The sequence below is a fragment of the Suricata suricatta genome, chromosome 4, assembly GCF_006229205.1.
Source record: "Suricata suricatta isolate VVHF042 chromosome 4, meerkat_22Aug2017_6uvM2_HiC, whole genome shotgun sequence".
Taxonomy (NCBI): Eukaryota; Metazoa; Chordata; class Mammalia; order Carnivora; family Herpestidae; genus Suricata; species Suricata suricatta.
Window position 1 is genome coordinate 30,856,398 of NC_043703.1, and position 19,824 is coordinate 30,876,221.

The 19,824-nt window shown below is 40.5% G+C and overlaps 1 protein-coding gene across 3 annotated transcripts in view; it reads left to right on the forward strand.

Moving 5' to 3' along the window:
- The window catches only part of TBC1D4 (TBC1 domain family member 4), a 173,475-nt gene that overhangs the window by 109,282 nt on the left and 44,369 nt on the right, over positions 1–19,824 (forward strand). For all 3 annotated transcript variants that reach the window (XM_029936601.1, XM_029936602.1, XM_029936603.1), the window contains exons 4-8: positions 1,277–1,381; positions 7,032–7,164; positions 11,499–11,590; positions 11,873–11,983; positions 16,365–16,484. In XM_029936601.1, coding sequence (XP_029792461.1) covers positions 1,277–1,381; positions 7,032–7,164; positions 11,499–11,590; positions 11,873–11,983; positions 16,365–16,484 — 561 coding nt within the window. The remainder of the gene's footprint in view (positions 1–1,276; positions 1,382–7,031; positions 7,165–11,498; positions 11,591–11,872; positions 11,984–16,364; positions 16,485–19,824) is intronic.

Here is a 19,824-nt window from a genome sequence, read left to right on the forward strand (position 1 = left end):
TTCTTTCTGCAAAATCTATAGGACCGGGTCCCTGGCAAGCATGGGGAGAAGGGAGTGGCTTTCCTTTTCCGGAGACATTGCTACTGCTTGAAGTCTCCCTAAGCTAATGAGGTCCTATGAGTACCTAGTACTAAGCTAGTCAGAGATACTTTGCAATCACTAAGAAGTTGCACCAGAGGCAGCTTGTTTTTACCTCATAAATTGTAACCTCATTCCTCCTTCTTGACTTTTTTCTTTTGATCAGAATTGATTTCCTTTATTCATATCCGTTGGATGGGTTGAGCATATTACAAGATATGTAATAGTGGCCGCCATTTATCAAAGTTATGAGTCGGTGACTCTACTAGATAATTCTTAGTTGTGAATTTTGAAAACTGCTGACGTAATTACCATTACTACTATTTTATAATGAGAAATGGACACTTGGAGATCATGACTAGAAACCCAGTACGGTGTCTCATACCTTGTAGATGGGGTTGAACTAAGAATGAAGCACAAATCTGTCGGACTCCAAAGCCTATTTTCTTTTCACTGGGATTTAGGTGATTGCTTGACAACTTTAAATTTTTTTGTCTACCTGACTTTTTAAAGTCCTGTGCTTGCTATTAAAATAATAAGGTGCTGTCTGCTAATCGGTATGTATGCATTCAGCCTGGCTGAAACTGACAGAAGATTGACAATGTTAGCCTGCCTTCAGGAAGTATAGTGGTTTATAATTTGGATAATTGATATCTGCAGTAATTTCATTAATATATTATTTTTCCAACTGTTGTGGAATACCTACGTATATAGATAGGCATCCTAGTATGTATCCAGTGCACACTTTGGGGAATTGCATGCCATTTAATTAGAGCATTAATAGCTGTAGTGCTTCTGCTTCTTAGCCTCATATAGACAAGAACAGGGCTGATGATAAACTATCGGACTGTTCATTCCAAGAAGACCAATAAATTGAAAACTCCATTCTTTGCAAACACCAAGTGGCAGCTTTATTACAAGAGACAATGAATCACGTCGCCATAGTTTTCTTCCTGTGGCCATAGTCACAGTGTGCAGGAGTGTTTGTCTGAAACAAAACAATCCAAATTGGTCTCTCCCTTTATTTTGTGTGTCAGAAGACCACCACACAAATTTACTATGACATTATGTCCCCTCTCACAGGGCTGAGAAGGAGTAACTCGTGGAAATGTGAAAGCGTAGAACTGATGCTGATTTCCATAGTGTTGATTAAATGGACATATTCCAATGGACACTGTACTTTTTTCCCTAACTGTAGGGTATAAAGCACGTTGATCATTTTGGCTTTATCTGTCGGGAGTCTCCAGAGCCCGGGCTGAGCCAGTATATCTGTTACGTGTTCCAGTGTGCCAGCGAGTCTCTGGTAAGTGGTTGCTTGCTGTCCGCTAGCCCTGCCCACCCCCCGGCTACCAGGGTGCACCGAGCCTTGCACAGCCACCACCGATGGAAAAACAAGAGGGCGTCAGAGACAGGTTTCTGCTGTTTAAAGCACAATAGTAGAAAAACAAAAACAAAGTGTCATGGTAATTTTTAAGCCTAGATACTTTCTGGAGTTGAACAAATTCAGTCATGTGATCAAGAGCAGTTTTAGAAGGTAGCAAAACACTAATAATAGGAGAAGACCTGTCCCCCCACCCCCCATCGCTTATATATGATGAAAAGGAAGACCACTGAGCTCTTATTCTCTGAATTATTGTAACTTCTCAGAGGAGGTCATGCTTATGTCAGCAGAGAAGGATTTGGTTTATTTCTTAATTAGTGACTGTTCTCATTTTTTAACAAGCTTGTTTCTTGTGGTCTTATTTTAGCCTTCATTTTCTTTCTTTGGAATTTAAAAGTCAATTCTTTCCAACAGCCTCCCCTCACTTCCTCTACCTGCCCTTTTCATGGGGGCAGCTGGAGTTGAAGAAATATTTAAGGCAAACTTCGACATGTACATGAATGACTAAAAATATTTAGATATTTTCCCCCTAAGATTTGTTATTTTTTCTTCCACTTGTATGAACTCTTGTAACCATTTTAACACAAACCTTTAGCCCTATCACCATACTTTGAAGAAAAATATTTCTTTCGGCATATAATCCGCCTGCAAGCATTTCTCCTGGGGAGACACACACCACTCAGAGGTACCCAATAAGCCAGCCAGCGTTCTCCTCATTTCTTTGGTGCATGTTGCCAGCATTTCTGTACAACCCTGGCCTTCCATATTCCCCATGTAGACACTGAACAGAGGAAACATGAAGAGATGGGAGTGAATTGGTGCAAAAGCACTTTCTTTTTTTCTTCTTCTAAGTTTCATTTATTTTGAGAGAGAGCGTATGAGCAGAGGAGGAGCAGAGAGAGGGGGAGTGAGAGAATTCTGAGCAGGCTCTGTTCAGTACTAGCTGGATGTGGGGCTTGATCCCACTACTGTTGAGATCACAACCCTGATCTCAACCCTGAGACCAGGACCTGAGCCAATATCAAGAATCTGGCACTCAGCTGACTTAGCCACCCAGGTGCTCAAACAAAGGCACTTTCTGCCTGGGGTCCCCTGTTTCTCTGGGGAATACAGCACTCCCATCACTAACAATCTCTTGCTCAAGTGAGTTCCATTTACATTTTCTTCTTATGTTAGATAATTAACGATGCCCAGCAAAATTCCCCATGTTGAGATCCGGGTGACCACTGTATAATGAGTCCAGTTCAGGACTGGAGATAGAGACTGGAGAATCGCCATTATGTAAATGATACTTGAAGGCATGGGAGCAGATGAGGATGGGGAAGGAGAGAGAGAAAGCCAGAGAGGACAGTGACGGAGCACTGGAAAGTGCCAGCCAGGTTAGCATTAGGTAGAAAATAAGGCCAGGAGAATCTGGAGTCCTGCTCCCCGCTTGCCCTCCCTCCTTCCATGGTTCCTCTTCCTCGCTAGGGCTGAGTCTTCCACCACGTTCTGGATCCCTTACTCCTCTGCCTTTCTAAAACCTGTCCCCTATTCCGTGTTTTATTTTGGCAGTTCCATTTACCCAGCTTCCCAAATTAGAAATCATAACGAATTCTTCACCTTCTGTATCCACTTGTTCACCAAATCCTGTTAGCTTACCGGTAGAAAAGTCCCCTATCCCTTTCTCCTCCTTTCCCTCTCTGCCTGCTACCTGAGTTCATGGCATTCATCTTCCTTGCTTAGACCATCACTCTAGTGTCCTAACTGCTCTCCCGCCACTTGCTTAATATGTCAGCTGTCCACTTTCTGCATCACACTCTAGGTTTTTTTCTCACAAAATTTCCAGGAACCAGATTATGCCTCCTTGGTAAGAGACAAGGTCTAGACTGTCTGGCATGGCAGAAGGGCCTTCCTCTTTCTCCGGTCCCCACTGGGTGGCCTCTCCCTGTCATGACTGTGTTCTCACACAGGCCGTCCCACCCCCTGAACTGGTTTCTGGGCCAGACAGCGGAGGCTGGTGTGATGACTGACGTGCGGTGGCTTTCACTTGGTTTGGGACACAGGGAACCAAGGATTTAAGCGAGTGGCTGGGGCTCTCACTTCCTGAGGTCACTGTTGGCTGCACAGAGTCAGGAGTCTGCTGTGTCAGAAGCCAGAGCCACGGCTCACACTTCCATGTTGTCAGGCAGGGAAGGTGGCCTGGTGGGTCTCCAGGGTCTGTGTGCTTCTAAACAAGGAGACTAGGCCTCTTTTTCATTACCTGTTTTCACATTCTCCTTACCTCTTCATTGGAAGTGACCCCGGCCTGGCCTTGCTTTACTGTGACTTAAATCCCCTTCTTCTTTTCAACTGTGTATTCGTGTACATCCTAGTGATGATGGCTTTTTTAAAAAATGGAATTGACTCCTTTTAGTTGCTTTGTTGCCCATGCTCTTGCGACATATTGTTCATAGGTCCATAACAGTTCCTATCAATGCCCACTCTCAACTTGTTCACATACCTTTCTAGTCCACTAGCTTGTGACTCACACAAGGTCACGGCCGCTCTCATTCTTGTTGCATCCCCCCGAGTTTCTAGACCAGAGTATCAGGTAGTCTTTCAGTGTATTCTGAGTGAGTGAGTGTGTGACTCTTAACTTCACACAATCATTTTCTAGGTGCTAGTTAATATGATTACTGGATAACCAGCACTAAAGGAAAACTACATGAAACCTTATTCTCAGTCTGCTTTACAGCTCTGGTTTTGTTGATGGTTCCTAGTATTTTTGTTTTATCCTCAGACATGTGTTTGCAACCGGGAGCTAAGACCAGAGAGTCTGGGAATGTGCTGACTTGTCCACCTGAGGAAGCTCTGTGACTAAGGCCACAGCTCAGTGGCCGAGAATGTCTTCCTTTTACGCTGAAGCTGCATCTGAATCTCCATTTTGGCATTGTTATCCCTTAGAAGAGGGCTTGCTGGCATCTTTTAAAACATGTTGATTCTAATTTTATCAGTAGCATCTTAAGAGTGGGGCATCAGAACTCCAAGCCAGAAGAAACACTAAATGAGATTTCCTGTGTAAAAAGAGAATGGTTCAGGCAGCTGCTATATAGAACAAAACAGAACAGCTAATTACATATTACAGTCGAAGCAGTGCTGGGATTGATGTGGCTTGGTGGTTGTATGAGGCAAAGGATTGCGAAACCGCACCTGCTGAGCCATCTTCTCTGAGGACAGAGAACACACAGCTCGCATTTTCTTTTCCTTCTTTGTAGCTGTTGCTGTGAATTGGTAAACGGTGTGATGTTCTCATGGCTCCTGGGGTTTTCACCCACGTGTAGATGCTCCGTTTGCCTTCTTTCCTTTGTAAAATAGCTGTAAGCAAGTGACTTCTTGTTGGACCAGCCCTTGAGATGTGTGGAGAACACCACTTTTGCATTCTCCAAAATCGGTTTAAAACATCTGGAAAAAAGTGGAAGTTGCTACTTAAGACGAAGAAAAAGTAAAACTCCACAGATACAGACAACAGTATCCAGGAAAAGTATGAAGAAAAAAAAAAACAAAAAAAACCCTCAGGCTCCCAAGGTCCAGAATTTGTATGGAGTTTAATAGTTTACATTTTCCAGAGAATTGAAGTAGGTGATCCTGTGAAGTCCTTATGTATTCTGTGATTCTTATGTTGATTCTTAAATGCTATGAAATACCTAAGCTTGGTACATAAATGTTTATGAGCATTATCCTTATTAGGGATTTTCACCTTTATATCATAAGTTGTCTTTCTTTGTCCCACCTCATACTTTTCCCTGGAAATTTAATTGCCTGATTATAATGCTAAGAATACTCTCCTTTTGTGTACATGTGATTGATTTATTCTCATTTTACTTTTGACCTCTTAACGTGACCTATGATTTTTTTGTTGTTGTATCTAGACTAAAACAATTAAGTTATTCATACTGCACTAGTTTGAGCTTTCAGCTGCTCTGATCCCATGATAGAATTTACAGGCCATCTAAAAAAAATGATGGATCTAAAAAAACAAAGCATTTAAAAATTTAGAAGTCAAATAGAGTTTTTAGTAATATTTGTGGCTGGAAGAAATTGGTCGCCACACATTAGACGCCATTGAAATGGGCTTTTGTTTCATCTAGAAATAAAGAAGAAAGTGTGAAAGTTCAGCATTTGCATTGAAGGCCCTTTACAAAGCAGTATTAATAATCATAAGTAACAAATCCATATGAAAGCCGAACAGAGGACTCATCCTTTCGATGCCTTTAATAAATGAGAAACAAGAAAATAAAAACAAACACGTGCCTAAGTCATTAAATTGTTTTTGAATACACAAGAAGGCAAATGAAATAAAACTGCAAAGGCATTAAACATGTGGTGCTTTTGTTTCCAAGAGCAAGAAATCTTTATTTTTTAGTTATGGTGTCAAAGAGCAGACTTTATGAATAATTCATTGTTTATGGAACAATGTGAAATTATTCATAAGCCTTTAAAAAATTGGTAACATAGTCAAACATAACTTAATAATGACTGGTTGCTCAGTGTTTGGATATCTCCTTTAGTAATATTAGAGGAATAAAGTTCATTTCATTTCAGGTTCTTCATACACTCAAATGCAGAAGTAGATTAAATCCTTTAAATAATAGCTTATTCTTAAACCAGGCTAACGGGGGAGGGGAAAAAGAGTCTGGTTTTCAGTAGCAGAGCTGGTTCTGGTGAGGACCTTGGTACTCTGTAGCTCTGCATGGAGGTTTTCGACATTGATCTCCGGTCTACAGTGTGTGGGAAAACCACAGCTCACAATGATGATTGCGTCGCAGGGGAGACAGGACCTGAGGTCAGTGTAGCAGGGGGTGAGGATGAGTTGATCATTGACCCCAAAGAAACAACCAGGAGACTCGAATGCTAGATTTACACTTGTTGATGGAGTCATTGGAAGGGCCTTGGAGAATCCACCTGGCGGTTTTCAAACTGCTGACCTGGTGGTGAGACTCGTCTGTTCGCCAACATGACGTCAGAACTTCTTAGTGTCATAAATCAGAAGTGAAATCATAATAAATTAGCAGACACAGAGGTAGGGCCAGCAAATCACAGACTTCCCCTGACATTGTTTAAATTGAACTTGTTTTCCCTCAGAACTTTGCGTAAACTAACCATGTTTTATTTGCTTTTACACTAAAAATGATCCAGAAGGATAAAGTAACTAGGATACCTATTACCGAAAGTGAATATTAAGCCTGATTCGTTGCTCCCTATGGATTGCCGACAGAACTTTCGAAGGAACCTGATATACGACTTAATTAAACAAAGATCTGATTGACTGTCAGTTGAACTTCAGTGATGGTGTAGCACTCCGTGGAGTTCACAAATAGTCTTCAAGTCACAGTGTTCTACACATTCAAATAGCCTTATTTTATCCGGCTTTCAATGATAGTATAATTGAAGGTCTAAGGTGACACTTGATATTGTCTCTCTCTAGCTCTGTAGTCCTCAGATTCCCTCATTTATTCATCAGAATCCACAAAGTCTCTCATTGCTGTTGGGCTTTTAATGTGGGAGTGTGAAAGGAAACTTTTAGAGACCTGCGTTCTGTTTCCTCCTGTAGGTGGATGAGGTCATGCTGACTCTGAAGCAGGCCTTCAGCACAGCGGCTGCCCTGCAGAGTGCCAAGACCCAGATCAAGCTGTGTGAGGCCTGCCCCATGCACTCCCTGCATAAGCTCTGTGAGCGGGTTGAAGGTACAGTACAACTTGGCCCCGGGCAAAAGCAGATTTGCTTTGGCCTTTGGGAAAGTGAGAAAGTTGCTCCTGTCCTTAAATCATTCTTTGTTTCCAGGTGAAAACAGAGCCCAAAGAATCATTTCTCATGTCCAGTCAGATTTGTGCAAACAGTCTTTCCTAGGTGCTGGCGTTTCTCACCCCCCACGCCCCCACTTTCTTTCTCGTTTTAATTTTTTTTTCTGAAGGCAGACTCAACGAAGGGTGTTGGATTTCTCACAGTTCTTAAGTCTGCTGTGGACTTAGTGGGAACTGCCCAAATATTTGTCCAATGAGTGAAGAGTGAAGAGACACAAAGGCATCTCAGAATGTCGACTGTTGACATAGGTCTCTTTTATTCCCTCTCACTTGATGATATGTTCCTTTACCTAAAAGTGTAGAAGTGGAATGAACCTTGTGTGGCTTTTGAGGGACATTTGAAAATGTCACGGTTAATGTGATATCATAATGCAGGTTTGGAAAAAAAAGGTGTACTCAGGAGGGGGAAGGGGAAACGAGGGCGAGGTGACTCTAACTCACATCCCCTTTTTCCTCAGTATCTTTTACAAACAACAAAAAAGGTTGAAAACAACTTCACAAGAGAAGAAATGCAAGTCAGTAAACACTTTGTTAAGCATCTGCTATGTGCCAGGCGATGTACTAGGCACTGGGGATACAGAAATGATTGAGATGTGGACTGTGCCTTCAGGAATTTACGATCTGGAGTGGAAGACAGGCATGTGAGCCAGTGAGTGCAGTTGGGTATGATAGCTGTGATGATGGATGGGGAGAAGGCAAGCGCCAGAACCCAGTAGAGAACGGTCTAGTCATTGTAAATGCAGATTGGGATTTCTGCTCAGTAGACAGCAAGATCATAGGCACATGGCAAAATTGATGATGAACATCAGTGTTGATTGAATATCCAGTCAGCTGTGTGATCAAGGACTATTTAAATGTAACACTCAGATTTTAAAATTTACAGTATACCCAATGCGCATTATTTTTACATTTGTACCTTTACAAGAACAGAAGATTCTTTGGTGTACAGTAAAGAGAACATCATAAATCTCTGGAGGAAAGGCTGAATTGTTCAGGAAAGAGTGTTGGATCAATTTGCTCTCCAAAGAGAGAAATATTTCTTCCACTTATCCTCCTCAGAATACATTCTAGATGGAAGCAAAATATTAAAATCACTAAAATAAAATATGAATATTCTTGTGTCCTTACACAAGGAAGCCTGCATTAAGATACAAAAATGCAAAACCTGTTAAAAGAAAACATTGGTAGATTTGACTTCGTAAGAATTTACATTTTTTACATATTAACTACTTATTTGAAAGCTAAATGATAAAGAATAAGTAGATATAGCAGATTGGTAATCAGAATTTATAAGGACTCTTACTGTCTGACAGAGAAAGATAAAACCACAAGTAGGCAATGACACAATTCATATTAAAAAAAAACCAAACAGTCGTATGAAAAGGAAATGAAAAGGTCCAGTAATAAAAATGAGAAGATTCTCCACCTCACTAGATGTCAGAGACATGATAATGGAACAAAACAGTAAGATACTCATCAGATTAACTGTTGGTGAAATTGTGGGAATATTGATACATTTATGTAATGCTGAAAGTAGTGTAAGTTGGTATAGCCATATTTGGGGACAGTTGATGGAAATATATTGACCTAAAATTGCCCACCAGTTCCTTGTCTTGATAAGAGAAACTCTTATTTAGGTTCAGAAGGTGACATTTTCAAGTTTGTGTTATTTTTAAATAAGGGAAAATTATAAACAACCCAAATGTGTATCAATAACATAACTGAAATATGTTAATACAGTGAATTAATAGGAATGGCTCTCAACTGTATTTTGACTTAGATACATCTTAAAGTTATATAATTGAGTGAAAATATAATTTGCTGAATAATACATACACTTTCTTATCTGGGAAAATACATAAAATAAAATCCTATTTTTCTTTTTGAAAGAACCTTTAATTTGGCCTACTTTTCGATTAACAGGAAAGTTGCAGGGAGTTTCTAAATGTTCATCCCCCTTCCTTTCCATTTGTTAACATCTTCCATAGCCCAGTGCAATGTTCAGCGTAGGAAATTAACATTGGTCCAGTATTATTATCCAGAGTAAACATTTCGTTCGATCCTGCACCTGTGTTTTCATTCATGTCCCTTTGCATTCCAGCATCACAGTCAGGATTCTGCCTTATATGTACTTGTTACTTCACCTTCCTCCTCAGGATTTCCGTATCTCCCACGACCTTGAACTTCCCAACAAGCATCACTCATCACTCGTTACTTTGCTGGGTGTCCCTTGGTTCAGCCTGTCTGATGGCTTCTCACATTTGCACTGAGGGCACTCCGCCCTGGCAAGAGCACTGTGGAAGCGGTGCAGCCTCCTTCTCAGTGCTTCGTACCATGGGACTCAGGATGTTGAGGAGTTTATCACTGCTCATGCTGGCCTTAACCGCCTGCTCAAGGTGCTCTCAGCAGTTCCACTATGAAAGTACTACTCTTCCCTCTGGAGCCCACAGATATTTTAGGGAAGATACTTCGAATCTACACAAATCTCTTACCTCTTATGCCTTTGCTCACTGATTCTAGTGTCTGTCAAAGGCAAATTGAGCTCTATAATGTTCTAGTATTTTTATTTTTATTTTTTTTGAGTGATTTTCTTATTTTTTTTTAAAATTTATAATAGTCTATTGTCAAATTGGTTTCCATTTAACACTCAGTGCTTCTCCCCACAAGTGCCCTCCTCCATGACCATCACCCCTTTCTCCCTCACCCCCTTCAGTCTTTGGTTCATTTTCAGTATTCAGTAGTCTCTCATGATTTGTGTCCCTTGCTCTCCCCAACTCTCTTCCCCCTTCCCCTCCCTACGGTCCTCTGTTCTAGTATTTTTAAAATATGGAATTTATATTACTTGGGTAATAAAATATAAAGCAAATATACATACATAGTGTTATCTTACTCAGAGGAAAATAACTTTTCACTTTTTAAAAAAATTATAAACCAAAAATATTTTGCCCAATGGCTTGATATAAATTATGTGTAAGAATGTGGTAGGTATAAAAATAACATGATATACAGAGGTGAGCAATTTCTTGGTAAAATAATAACCCTAAAAATGTCAGTAAATACTATTGCTATTCTTGAAATTTTGTTTCATGAAACAAGATTCACATGATGAGGAGAGATTCCTGTTTATTCTGGAGCCCTGCTTTTTAATATTATTAATATTCCATTATTATGATGTCATGTTGGAGCGCTGGGGCGGCTTAGTGGGTTAGGTGTCCCATTCTTGATTTGGGCTCAGGTTGTGCTCTTACCATCATGAGATCAAGCCCAGTGTCAGGCTTTGCTCTAGGCATGGAGCCTTCTTAGGATTCTCTCTCTGAGGGGCGCCTGGGTGGCTCAGTCGTTTGGGCCTCTGACTTCGGCTCAGGTCATGATCTCACGTTCATGGGTTTGGGCCCCATGTCGGGCTCTGTGCTGATGGCTCAGAGCCCGGAGCCTGCTTCTGATTCTGTTTCTCTCTCTCTGCCCCTCCTCCTCTCATTCTCTGTCTCTCTATCAAAAATAAATAAAACATTAAAAAAAAGATTCTCTCCCTGCCCCTCTGTGCGCTCTCTCTCTCTCTCTCTCGCTCTCTCTCTCTCTCTGTCTCTCTCAAAAAAATACACATTTTGTCACGTTTAAGCTTAGAGATTTTGGCCAAGGCTAGTGTTCACCTATGAGTTTCTGTGGTGTCTAAGTTTGCTAAACTTAGTTAGTATGCCAAATGGTACCTGATTATGCTGTTGTTTTGTTTTATTTAGAAACTTCTTGTTAATAATTCTGACTCCAGGGGGCGCCTTGGTGGCTCAGTTGATTAAGCCTCTGGTTTTGGCTCAGGTCATGATCTCATAGTTCGTCAGTTCAGAGGCCTCATTGGGCTCTAGGGTGACAGCTGGAAGCCTGCAGCCTGCTTCAGATTCTGTGTCTTCTCTCTCTCTCTCTGTCCCTCCCCAACTCGCGTTCTCTTTCAAAAATAATAAGTAAACATTAAAAAATTAAAAACAGGTAATTCTACTTCAGGATCACCAAGAGGGGACTGTTAATTTAGGTAAAATTTCCATCTAGCTTTAATCATTTCATGGTAGTGTTACATGGTTTGTTTTGGGTAGGAACATATCTCCTTGAGAAAATTTAGTTTCCGAGCCTGCTGAAGGGACAGGCTGTGATGCATTATATGTACATTTTGATGTGTATATACATCAGCTACTCTGTTTAATACTTATCTCCATCATTGTCCTTAGGTCTCTACCCTCCGAGAGCCAAGCTGGTAATACAGAGGCATCTCTCTTCCCTGACAGATAATGAGCAGGCAGACATCTTTGAGCGAGTCCAGGTAACATTATTTATAGTTCTACAAATAAGATATAAGAAATGAGATGGGATCCTGTTTCTATAAGGTTTTTTTTTTCACTTCTCTCTCCGAAGTTAAAGATATATATCCCTTGAACTGTATACGATATTAATGAGAATGCCACTGTTACTTTTGCTTCTAAGGGCGCTGAAACACTTAGCGTTATTTATGTCTGTCTGTCAGACACATAAAACCAAGAAGGAATACAGTAAAATGAGGGAAGCTGTGTTGCCATCATGTGCTCTTGGTTTGTCTGTTGGACAGAAAATGAAGCCAGTCAGCGACCAGGAAGAGAATGAACTTGTGATTTTACACTTGAGGCAGCTGTGTGAGGCCAAGCAGAGGACCCACATTCACATTGGAGAAGGCCCCTCGGTGAGAAGATGTGTTTTTTCCTGGACCTACTTTTGTTTTGTTTATGTATTCAGTCAAAATATCACAAAAGTTGTGAAAGGAACTTCCTTTCTTTGTGGTCTCATCCTTAGGGCTAATGTTCTATCAGATTTATATTTCAGCTTTTTAGGTTTTATGGATGGTCTTAACATTGAGATAAAATAATAATGGGTTTTAAAGTGTGAAAAAATGGGTTATTGCTATAAAAACAGTAATAACAAGTATTTATGATTTAGAATGAATGTATTAATCCATTTTATTTCAAATTTGTATGAACATTTTATTTCACTAAAAGTTTATACAGCCTTGAAGGGTAAATAGCAAAGACCCAAAGAAGCAGTAGTACTTTGGCAACATCCATTTTGGCTGCGAAGGAAAGTATGATATTTTTGTGCATGTGGTGAAGAATGTGTTTTCAGCTGCATGTAGTTAAAGCAAGACAGAAGCAACAGCACCTAGGAGACAATGATATAGTTATTTAATAACACTCATTCAGGTTAGTCTGTGTTTCACTCTATTCAAAACAAATCATGTATCACTTTATTAGTGATTCCTGAATCGTATGCATTGAGTAATCTCTTTGAGAGAACCTTCTATGAGCCAAGCTGTGTGATAATGGTGAACAAAAAAGAGATTAATGAACCCTCTAGGAAAGAGCTCAAATATTGAAAGGAGGAATTTAGACAGATAAATGGACACATAGAATAGAGGTAATGAAGCGGCTTTTTAAAAGACTGTGCAGTGAGCTCAAAAATAGCTATGCCTTTGCTTTAGAGGCAGAAGGGAGAGTAAGGAAAGAGGGAAGAATTAAATGATTTAAGAAGACATTTTGGGGGGGAGGTGGGAGGCTGAAGTTTTAGGGGAGATAGTTTGTTCATTGAAAAAGTTGAGGAAGTGCTTTTAAAGGAAAGGACATTGAGCACAAAGTTATGCAAGAGCTGTGACCATGATGTACTCCAGGCAGGGCCTTCAAAGTACTTAGTGGATTTTTAGGATGTACCTGGGGACTGATGGGGAAATACTGGCTGGAAGGAGAGGCAGCAGTGAGATGATGAAGAGTCTAAAGTGCTCAGCCGGACTTTGTCATTGAAGGGTTTCAAGTAAGGGCGAGAGCTCAGATTTGTAAGTTAAAGAGATAATTCTGCTGTTACAGTGATGGTTGATCTGTGGAACAGGTTGATGGGTGAGGGGGTTGACAGCGTTAGGATTGAAGTCACGTTCCCAAATCAGGAGAATTTTGTAATGGAATATGCGAGAAGTGACTCATTTAATTATTGCACAAACTTTTATCAAGTTGCACATTATGTACTAGGCAATGGGTTGAATAATGACAGCTCTTTTCTGTCACCTTAACTGTTGAAGAGGAGAAACCAACATGTAATCAAATAAAGTAAAATATGAGATACAGCAGGATTGGGACAATGATATAAGTATGTACCAGACAGAGATAACACCCGTATAAAAATAGATTGAGTGATTCTATCTTTAAGAATTTATTTTTGGGGGTGCCTGGATGATACAGATGATTAAATGTATGACTCTTGATCTCAGCTCAGGTCATGATCTTGTAGTTTGTGAGTTCGAACCCTGCATCAGGCTCTGTGTGGATGATGTGGAACCTGCTTGTGATTCTGTCTCTCCTCTCTGCCCCTCCCTCGCTTGTGCACATGCTTTCTCTCTCTCTCTCTCCCTCTCCCTCCCTCCCTCCCTCTCTCTCTCTCTCTCTCTCTCTCTCTCTCTCTCTCTCTCTCTCCCTCTCTCTCTCTCTCCTTCAACATAAATAAAGAAACTTAAAAAATTTTATTTTGTCTTGGAGAGAAGCTGAGCCAGAGCACTACTGGAGATGTGGGAAAAGGAATGAGGCACGGACTGTTTAGGAGGCATGATCATTAGGACTTTGTGGCTGGGCACATGTGTCAAGGATGGGAAAGCGGATTGCTAGGAGAGGCTTTGTAGTTTCAGATTTGGGGAAACTGGATGAAGCTGGTCTAGGACATGTAGAGAGAAAACAAGAGTAGGGGAAAGGATGGCAATAAGAAATGAGTTCAATTTTAGAAATGTCTTGGAGGTTTAATTAGAAAGTGGATTTGGTGCCCACAGAGGAATTTGAGTTGATGGTGTAAGTATGGAAGACAGAGGGCTCTGGCATAGACTTGAAGTCAAAAAAGTACCTAAAACACCTGCATGTCAGGCAGCGAGTGAATTAAAATGGTGCCAGTGAAAAAGACTGAAAGACAAAGATATGGTAGAAGCAGACTGAATGAGATTTGCCATAGTGGGTGACCAAGGTAGGAGAAAAGTCAAGTTAGAAATTCAACTACATCCAATGGTATAGGAAGGTCAAGAAACATAAAGCCAAAAATCTGTTAATGGGTTTGCATATTTCAGTCATTGGTGATAACAGCGATGTTCACTAGCGGCTCAAAAGCAGTGTGTGAGTAGGGATATGCATTTTCTTAGTGATGGAGGGCATGAAAGATCGTGTGTTTTCTTGCTAGTAGGTAATTTCTCCCTCACTTTCTATCTTCTTCCCACCCTTCCTTTCTTCTTTCCATTTATTCATCTGGTATTTTCTGAGCATCTACAGTGTCAGCACTGTGCTAAGTGCCAGTACAATTTCTCTATTTTTGTCATGTTCTTTTCCTGAAAGCCTGACAAGAATGCCCTCCAAGCCCTTTCTACACACCCGCGCCCAGTCTAGCTCACATCTGTATCCATTACTTTCTTTCCTTTCTTGAGGTGTGGGGGGGAGGAGAGTCAGATATATTCTTTTTATCTGTAACTTCTTAGACAGCCCCATGGAGACAATTCTGATGTGGACCTTTTATTGCCTCCAGTATGGACTGTGCTGGATTTTCTCATCTGGTCTTTCATTCTCTGGTTTCCCCTTCCTTTCCATGATTTTTAAATATTCCTTTCAGATAAATCTTTACCCAAATATTACTTTCATAGTGAGGCCCCTCTGCTTATAAATTCTGATCAGTGGGGTGGCTGGGTGGCCCAGTCGGTTAAGCGATGACTTCAGCTCAGGTCATGATCTCCCAGTTTGGAGATTGAGCCCTACGTCGGGCTCTGTGTTGATGGCTCAGAGCCTGGAGCCTGCTTCAGATTCTGTGTCTCCTCCTCTCTCTGCCCCACCCATGCTCTGTCTCTCTCTGTCTCTCAATAATAAATAAACATTGAACAATTTAAAAAAATGAATTCTGATCAGTGATTCTTCCCATCCAAGGTTTCATCTCTAGGGGCGCTGGGTCGCCCAGTCAGTTAAGCGTCTGACTGTGGCTCAGGTCATGGTCTCGCGGTTCGTGGGTTTGACAGCTAGCTTAGAGCTTGGGGCCTGTCTTCGAATTCTGTGTCTCCCTCTCTCACCCTCCCCTGCTCACGCTGTCTCTCTCTCTCCTAAAAATAAATACAGCATTAAAAACTTTTTAAAAAAAGGTTTCATCTCTAGCCTCACTTTTCCAAGTTAACCTTCCAGTACTTTCCTTTGTTTTAGCCAAACACTTGCACTGACTCACTGCTCCATGAGCATTGGTCTTTATGATTTTGCTCTCATCCCCAGTGATGGGGCCATCTTCATCCCTTGTTGTTCTGCCTGTCTGAATCTCGCCTGTCTTTTCATTCATGACCAGTGAGACCCACACTGATCTTTTGTTTCTTGAGACCCACAACCAATCTTCACACTTCCAGATTTGATAATGTGGTTTTGTATGGCTGTTTAATGTGAATATATTTCTTTCTCAAACAAATAATAAAGTTTCGTTCTTGGAAATTTTCTACCATGAAGAACCATAGTAGCTTTTTTGGGAACTACGGTAAAATATAGAGAGAATCTAATATAGTGGACGTATTGTCATACAGTTTGTACTATCAATGAGTATTTGTTTGACCTGAAAGAAGTGACTCACTCATAAATGAAAATGGGATTGTAACAGGCATCAGCAGAATTCAGTTTTACTAGAAGATGCTTTGTTCTTTGGAACTTTCTTTTCTATGTTTTCCTTGGTAATTTGGGTATGAAATATGCAGCTTGAAGAGGGATGGCTATAGTTGTTAATCAAAATAGCAGTAAAAATTGATGTCTCAAGTTTAAATTTTTTGCTAAATGCAGCAGGAATAAATTAGCAAAAAGGAAAGGCATAAAGGAGAGATATTCTGTGTTTTTTTTATCACTTGGAATATTAAAAAGGAACTCGCATCCTTATAATTTGTATGCTCACAGTGTGGAGCCTAAATTATTACTCCTTAATAGAGCCACAGAAGAATTCTTGTGTTTTTTAATGGCTTAGTCAAGCCTGTATTTAAAGGCTCATTTAACCTTGAATGTTTCCAAACTAAAATTTATCTGTTTTTCTTTCTATAGACTATTTCAAATAGTACAATCCCAGAAAATGCAACAAGCAGTGGAAGGTTCAAACTTGACATTCTGAAAAATAAAGCTAAGAGATCTTTAACTAGCTCCCTGGAAAATATCTTCTCAAGGGTAAGATTAAACTGGGACTCTTAATTAGATATTAATGTGTATGTTTACTAACTGCTTTACTTCATTTTCAACTGTCTCGCAGAACATTTCTTTAAAAAAAACACTAAGATAGCTTTAATATAGTTGACTTATTTAAAGTAATTTCATGATTTATTCTGGTGCCTCTAATGTCTAAGTTTAAGCAAGAGATTTAGTAGTTGAAATATATGTATATATAAAAGGGGAAATAGAATATTGATGCCCAGTATTATAACAACTTATAATCATTTGCTACATAAAATTATAAAGTAGCCTTCATTTTGCTGTTATTAGGAGCTAGCAGAAAATGCCAAAAATAGCATAAATAGAAATCTATTCCATTTAGTAAATTTGTATACTTTATGTTAAAATCAAAGTAATTTTTCTTCCCTTCCATTATTCTCTTCCTGAATAATTCAGTTGTAAAGCAGTCAGATGAGACCAGGCTAGGTAGATGTGTTGCGGGGGAGAGGGGAAGAGTCACAGTGGCTCAGAGCGCAGAGACAGAACCTGCGGGGTGCTGTGTGTGGGGTTGCCCCATGCAGCAGGTGGAGACCAGTGCGTGGTGAGGAGTGTATCAACTTAGGAGGGCTACCTGGTTCCGGAAGTCAGAGCCTGGGCCAACGAGGAGGCCAGTCCTGCATAGCGATGGCCCAGGGCAGGGTGTCAGAGTAAGAGGGAGTGGACGGGGAGAAGGCATTCAAGGTGCCTGCTATAAGGAGCTAGAGTCTGAGCAGGGTGCGGATGGTGTCTGTGGGTGGGCGTGGCAGCCGTGATGTGGGGTGTTGGAACATGAGTAGGATGAGGAGAGTGTCTGTGAGGTGTCAGTTGTGGATATTTCGGCACACGGGACCGGTAAGTATGTAAATGTGTTAAGGATTTAGGAAAAGGGAATTATGAATATGAAAAGGGCAGAAATTAGAATAAATCCCATGTTGTTCGATTTAACTCAGAGGTAATAGTATGGAATCCTGGTTATCTGTATATTTTTGAATAATAGAATTTTATGTATAATATGTAATATGTATATATGTATTAATGTGTGTATGTGTGTGCAAATCTGTATATGGTCCCTGGCTCTGTCCACTGATAGGGGCTGAGAACAGCTTTTCTGCGAATACCAGAGAATAAATTTAGCCTGGTTGGGCGACACCAAGCACCCAAATTTTGGTTTCTGCACATCATTCTACAAGAGGGAACTGGGATCCTGGGAGAAATGGCTGATTCCAGGACTTTAGGAGGAAGTACATGATAAACTCGGAGTATGTTGGTGTTCTAGATAATAAGGGTATGTCATAAAGACCTTGAGTGGCACCTGAGTGGCTCAGTTGGTTAAGTGTCCGACTTGATTTCAGCTCAGTTCATGATCTCATGGTTCGTGGATTCAAGCCCCGCATCAGACTCTGCACTGACAGTGGGAATCGTGCTTGGAATTTTTTCTCTCCCCCTTTTCTGCCCTTCCCCTGTTAGCGCTCGCGCTCTCTCTCTCTCTCTCTCTCTCTCTCTCAAATGTAAGTAAAAATATTTTAAAAATGTCTTAAAAAGGCTTTGAAGGGCTTCCACTATGACATCTGAGGCAATATAAACGTCAAAATAAATGATAGCAAAGAACTGTAACCTGTTGCATGAAGTAGGAAACAAAGAGCCTACTCTGATATGAAACATAAACGAATACCTTGAAAGTTGATCCTGATCAGGATATTTACTGGAACTAATTAATACTTATTAATACAAGGAGGAAAGTAATGACTTTACAATGGAGAAGACTGGCAGACACCACCTTAGTCAAGTGATCAAATGGAACATCATTGGCAATGAGACAAATTGAAATCTTGTGCCACTGGATACAGAGAATACAGAACTTCTGTGGTGTTCCTGCCAAGGGGCAGTACCTGAATCTAATCCTGAGGTAGCATCAGCAGACCCAAACTGAGGTACAGTCTACAGTATAACTAGCCTGTTGTCTTCAGAAGTATCAGGGTCAAGAAAGTTAAGTGCAGGAGAGAGTTAGGACATAGTACCTTCTGATCTAGGGAGTTCTTTTTTCTTTGCCAGAATTCAAAACGCTTTTATAGATATTTCTCTTAACAGTGATCAGCTATCAACCCTAATACCCATAGAAGACAGAATGTAGGATTAATCAGAAGTATGTTAATTCAACATTTCATAAAATTTTCCTATCTTTTTCTTCAGTATTTTTAAGTTCTGTTCCTTCTTTCTTCTTCCTTCCTTTCTCACTGCCTCCTGCCCTCCTCACCTCCCTCTTTCTTGTATCTCCCATAGTATTTATGGAGAATTTTAGTAGAAAGGCCATTTAAGTAGGTGGTCAGGGGACCTGAATTCAAGACCTGGCCCTAGTAACTTATATTTATGATCTCGGACAAATTATTTTTTTTAAGCCAGTTTCCCCACTTGTGAACTGGGCATACTGATACTGTGCCTACCTCACATCAGGATGAGGATGAAATGTCAGTATGTTAGGAAAGTATCGCACAATAGCTAGGAGATGGCCCAACCAGTGGTAAGCGCTGAAACTCCTGTCATTTTTGAAATGACCCGAGGGTACTTACAGTATTACTCTCCTTATCCCCATTTAGTACTTTGGCATTCTGCACAACACTTGCCCGGCTGACTTTGAAGTGCCGCACACATAGCCTTGAGTGGCTGCAACAACTCTTTTAGCAAAAGCACATACAGCCCATCTATTTTGGTCAAGGCAGATGGTGTGGCTTTTGTGGCCCACAGTGCCGCCAAGTGCCATAAATTATGTGACCCAACAAGATCTTGCTTGCACCATGTGCAACAGAAAGGACTGGGGGGAAGGTTGGGAGCTATCTGTGATGTGCTAAAGGTTAAACAGAAAAGGGGTTTTGTGTACCTCTAGAACCGGTCAGTTTATTGTTTTCATTCTGAGTTTTATGGTAGAACATTGGCACTCCAGCCACCGAGTTTGGCTCTTGATTGGTGCCATTTTTAAATGTGAGGACAGTTGATTTAGCTAACTATAGCTCTTTATGAAATAGGATATGTTTTTTAAATGCTCAGAAGCTCAGCTCATTAACAATTAAAAAGTGGGTCCAAGGGAAGGGGCGTGACACATGTATTAGCAAATCATCAGACAGTTAAACTTGAAAAGCTCAGTAAGTTAAACTGGAAACGCTCAGAGGTGAAAAGACAGAGTCCTGTATTCTGGTTATTTGTTGCTTTTTCGTTAACTGAAGTTTTATAGAAATATTCACTAATATATTTATATATAGATAAATATTTCCAAAAGAGGAATATTTACTAATATAAAGTATGCATCATTGGAAACCAGCCCTCA